The sequence below is a fragment of the Pteropus alecto genome, unplaced genomic scaffold (genome assembly GCF_000325575.1).
Source record: "Pteropus alecto unplaced genomic scaffold, ASM32557v1 scaffold50, whole genome shotgun sequence".
NCBI classification, from domain to species: domain Eukaryota; kingdom Metazoa; phylum Chordata; class Mammalia; order Chiroptera; family Pteropodidae; genus Pteropus; species Pteropus alecto.
Window position 1 is genome coordinate 18,126,949 of NW_006431918.1, and position 5,705 is coordinate 18,132,653.

A 5,705-nucleotide genomic window follows, 5' to 3' on the forward strand; every position below is an offset into this window, starting at 1 on the left:
ATTTATCTTTAATGAGAATTTTTTAATATAGATACTACATCTATAAATGTATATGAGTTATCTAAATATATATATCCATATAAATTAATTATAAAAGTGGTAAATTTTCAGTTTTATGTACATTTTTGCCTTTGTGGATTTGTTATAATTTATATATATTATTAAAATTCATTATGTATATTATTAAAATTCATAGATTTTATGACAAGTCTAATTTTAAAACTGTAGGATTTGGCTTACCTTGCCCATAATTAATCTTAATAGTAAGTAATTTAGTTATATTCTCATTTTTAATATATCTATCTTCTACATGTTTATTGGCTATTTCAGCCATGTACATGCAATCTTGTATAAAATATAAATATACTCAATTAACAACAGATGTTAATTGTCACTTAAAATCAATTTAAACTTGAGTATTAAACTTCTGTTATTTATTTTTAAAGGTTTAACTGAATACAAGAAAATTCTGAATGAGCTCTCTCTGTTAATTTGGAAAACTCTGTCAAAATCTAAGTAAGTACAACACAATACTTCAAAGCTATATATCATTCGAAGTAATTAATTTCAACTGTATGGCATAATTTTTTATTTATTCCTGCTACAAATAATTTTGGAGAAACTGCCAATGGGGCAAGAGATCAATCTTTTTGAAAACAGGTAAATATTTTCTTTTCTTGGGAAGGATTATGGTATACAGCTTTCATTCAAGAGCAAGGAATAAGATACTGAAAACTTTGAAAAGAGGTATAATTGGAGGAAAGATTCAATTTGCTTTTAATGTTGCACAAGACTAAAGTAACGATTTAATTGACATTATATTACATGTCAAAATATTATGCAAGTGTCATAAAATTGTCTTTGGTATGTTTTACCTAATACCAAAGCATTATATAATATCGACAAAGACAAATACACCAAATCAATGCATTATTTAATTCCCTCAACAGTTATTTTTGTGTGCCAATTAATATGATAGGCGCCAGGGTACAGTGATAACGAAAGTAAAATATCCTGCCATAGGTGATTTATTGAGTCTAATATTATGGTGTTTATCTCCACATTTCACTTTTCTAAAATCATTTAGAATAGATATACTATAATTTTAATTATATACAGTTACAAAATAAAACAAGAAACCCAAAGCATCACTTATAATAAGCATATTTAAGCACATATTATGAACTAAACATAGTTTGGTTATAGTCACTTTATAGATATTTATCTTGTTAATTCTCACAGCAACTACGTGAAATATTATCTGCTTTAATTCCCACTGACGTTGAGAAAATGTAGCACAGGACAGACAAGCAAGTAAGCTGAAGTCCTAGAGCTTGTAAGTGGTAGACACAGGATTCTAACCTAGGCAGTCTAACTGCAGAGAATGCAGTCTAACCCCCTACATTATATGCTTGAATATACAAAGATTAAATTATGAAAAAAAGCAGAATTAGCGTATTTCTACAGTGTTTTAATTTTTTTTTTATGGTAGTGTATAGTAGTACCCACATCCTAGCCACAACACCCAAGAAACAAAACAAAACAAAACAAAACAAAAAGAATTGAAGTTAGGAAAAAAATATGTTCATTTTTTACAACACCAGGTATTGGAAATTATATAGATGAATTGAATTTCTGACATCTGCACATGCAAGTATAGCTCTGTACAATTGCTTTAGAAATCAATTTGGCATTATCTTATAATATAGAAATCAATAATGCCATTTCTATAAATATACCCTAGAGTTTCACCTGTGCATTAGGAAACATCTACAAGAACGATCTTTGCAGCACAGTTTGTAATAGTAATAAAGGAAGAAACAATTCAAATGCCCATTAAAAAAGATATAGAATAAATTGCAATGTAGACATATAATTGAATATTATACAGCAATAAAGTTATTCAAGTGTAGCTTCCTGTAACCATATGATAGAATTTTAGTAGTAATTAGTAATTAAATTTAAAAAGTAAATTCCAGAAAACATATATAAGACATTGTTCATTTAATAAATATTCAAAACTAGGCATACATATATTGCCATAAAAAATTAAGCTTGAGAATGATGAAAACTAAATTCAAGGCAGTAGTTACCTCTGAGGGGGAGAGATAGGGAGATGAGTTCTAAAAACAGCTCATAAGGTAGATATAAGTTATAGAAAATCTTTTATTTCTTGAGTTGGTTAAAGAGTTCATAGCTGATTGTTATATATTAACTTAAAAAAGCAAAATAAGATAGTTCCATACATATAATTGATCAAGGATAATGATTGACCTAATTTTTCATACTAGAAGTACAAAAACAATAAGTATCAAAATTTAAAATAAAGGTATAGTTTTTATATAGTTATGCTTATACTAATGAATTTCAATTTCACTATAGCATCTGTCCAATTTTTAACTAAGGGCTTTTTCTATTACAGAATAATGAGAATGCCCTAGAAAATTGTTACTTAAATATAATAGAAATTTTTGGTTAGTTTTTCTGTTTCTTAAACCAGAAGAAAATTTGTGTAACCAATTGAACTGTGGAATTTTCTCTCAAGCTATTATTTTTATTATCATTTTATCGTGTGTTTTATATTTTTATTCAGAATGGTGAACTTACTTCAAGACTTCGTTGAGTCTGAATTTTTTTTGATTGATGGAGATTCATTATTCATCACTTGTGTTTTTAATGTGAACTTCAAGGAAGGACAAACTCTTCACTTCTTCTATATTGTAGAACAATTTCTGCATGATTTCATTCAAAAAGAAGCCAGATTTGTAATAGTTTTCTTTAAGGTAACAGACAGATTTAATTCTCTACTCTCATTCTGTAGTCTAAGAAAAAAATTTGTTTTTAAATGTGATTAGTCATTACTCTTTTAGTTATTTTGCTTCTTCAGATTATAATTAAAGTCTCTACTAATAGGAATGATATCAAGTATTATTGATAGGAAAATAGCTAATGAGTCTTTATTTATTTAACATTTCTACAGGATTCAGAAAAAAACATTTTAATAACCTGACTTCTTATTTCTGTGTATCATGTTAATATAATAATTTACACATAATACTAATATTTAGAAAAATAACTAGCTACTTTTTTTATCTCTAAAATAAACGTTGGTTTCTTTTTCCTACAGGATGCAGAAAATATGTATTTTAATTACCCTGAGCTTCTGGCCCTTCGTACCATATTGATTCAACATTTAGAATATAATACTGATGTCACTATTTATACAGAATTTTCCAACTGTTTGTCACCAGAATGGGAGATATTTCTTAAAGAATGTTATCCGTATTTCCTAATTGTTTCAGAAGAGGGAATAACTCCTCATCAAACTGACTTCTTAAACATTTTTATCATTCATGCTCTTTACCAGAAAATCAATATTGTACCGTCTTCAGAAATAGAGTCAGATGTCCTTAGAATCTATGGACACTATGCCTCAAGTTGCTATTTACACAAACAATTTTTTGAAAAGGTAAGTTAGTTTAAGTTGCTCAGAAGAAAGAAGAAATGTAAATGTGGAAAAATTAAGCAGAGAACCCATAGTATAAGTCTTTATTAGAAAATTCTGGGCATAAGAAAACTCTGAAGGAATATTCTAATATGGGGGAATAGGGCAGAATTTTTTTATATGGCTTTAACAAGAGGTTAGTTTAAGTCCTTGTGGATTAAGCCTTTGTATGGGCAATTTTGAGAGGTGGGGTGGAAAAGTATGGGCTAAATTCATGTGTAAGGGTCAATTCAAATCAGAGAGCCAAGGACGTGTGACGATCACAATGGGAAGTTCTTAGCCAGCATCATGTACATAAATTACATATATGTGTGTATACATACATACACACATTCACTTACACATTCTTTATATAATCTTATATATTACATATGTATACTTTTTTGTGTGTATGTATTTATAAAAAATACACATATATGTATATGTATATTTTGTATAAATACATACATATTTTATTTGTATAAATACATACATATTTTGTTTGTATGTATTTGTATGTATATTTTGTATAAATACATACATATTTTATTTGTATAAATACATACATATTTTGTGTTTGTATGTTTGTATGTATATTTTGTATAAATACATACATATTTTATTTGTATAAATACATACATATTTTATTTGTATAAATACATACAAAATATACATATACGTATATGTGTATTTTTTATAAATACACACAAAATATATATATATACACATATCTCTCTCTATATAAAATACATATAATCTAGGATGATTTTTGTTTATATTCTCACTTTTAAAATTAAGATGGTTTATAGAGAAAATATTTTATCATTTTATTTGCCAGTACTTTTTTGCAACTATTTTGAATAATTATATCCATTAAAAATAGGTAGCTTTGAATACTGAGGCTTAAGAGTATCACTTACGATTTTCTTTATTTTTGTAAATAGGTAACAGATCAGTGTAGGGCAATATAAAACAATTGTACTACTACTAAGACCAGTACTTTTTAATGATTGGTTTTACTAGAAATAAGTGCATTTTAATGTCTTGTCATATGTTCTAATAACATCAGCAAACAAGTAGTTCAAGCAAAAGGAACTGAAGAATTTTAACTTGAATTAAATGATTTTTTTGTTTTGTTTGTAGTCAAATAGTCATGAACATTATTTTCCACCTTGTATTTAGTTTAACTAGATGTTTGGAATATGTATTTTCATTTGAACCAGAAGACTTACTTATGTGTTTTGTTTTTTAGCATGAGATACAACTGCGACATGTCTTACAGGTCTACGTAAGAGAGTATTATCAAAAATCACAGGAAACAGAAATAGTTCTGTATGGTCATTTGAAACTAAACTTGGGATACGTACAGAAAGAGGTAATGACACATTTACCTGGTAACTAAAGTTCAGCATCTAGGAAATATATTTTTAATGATTTGTTGCTTCTGGAAGATAGATATTTCCTTTATTAACATTCATATCCTTACCGATTATATGGACTTTCATCCTTAAGATGTGTTCTTCAAGCTCCAGCAGGAAGAACCTTGTTATATTTATTGATTACAAAATCTTAGACATTTTCTACAAAAAAACCCCCCAAACAAACCATACTTTGCACGCGCGTGTGTGTGTGTATATATATGTATATATATATATTTAGAGAGACAGACAGAGACAGAAACATTTGCTGCATGTGCAGCCAGCAATAGGAAGATGATTAAATATATGATGACACATCACCACTCTTAATATTTGTGACTACTGTGGAATTGTATTTTTAGAAGATAGGAAATTTTTGGCATTCTGGAAAAGATAGCTATCTATGTAGCTAGTAATAGAAATTAAGCAATTGATCCTTTGGTAATCTCTCATGAGGAAGGTGACCTAAGTCAAAGGTTATTTTACCCTTCTGATTACTCCAAACACTATCTGATATTGTTTTCTCTTCCATAAATAATTCTTTTTGGAAGAGTAGGTATGATGTGATGATGTGATGAAGGTCACATGACTCTGGAGTCAATATGTTTATGAGCAAGATACTTAGTTTCTCTTATGAACAGCAGCCTATTGGACATCTCCTTGTGGAATTTTAATAGGCATCGCAAACTTAACATGACTAATTTTTAAGACCTTGACTCTGAACCCATTCCATTGGAGTCTTTCACATATCAGTAATGGTATCTCTATCCTTATAATTATTCAGGACAAAAACCTGATAGATA

At 28.1% G+C, this 5,705-nt stretch overlaps 1 protein-coding gene across 1 annotated transcript in view; it reads left to right on the top strand.

The window, feature by feature from the left end:
* Positions 1-5,705, top strand: part of LOC102878872 (probable ATP-dependent RNA helicase DDX60) — a 69,279-nt gene that overhangs the window by 8,699 nt on the left and 54,875 nt on the right. The window contains exons 3-6 of the mRNA XM_025042381.1: positions 447-516; positions 2,594-2,783; positions 3,128-3,469; positions 4,737-4,878. Of these exons, the coding sequence (XP_024898149.1) occupies positions 447-516; positions 2,594-2,783; positions 3,128-3,469; positions 4,737-4,878 (744 nt within the window). The remainder of the gene's footprint in view (positions 1-446; positions 517-2,593; positions 2,784-3,127; positions 3,470-4,736; positions 4,879-5,705) is intronic.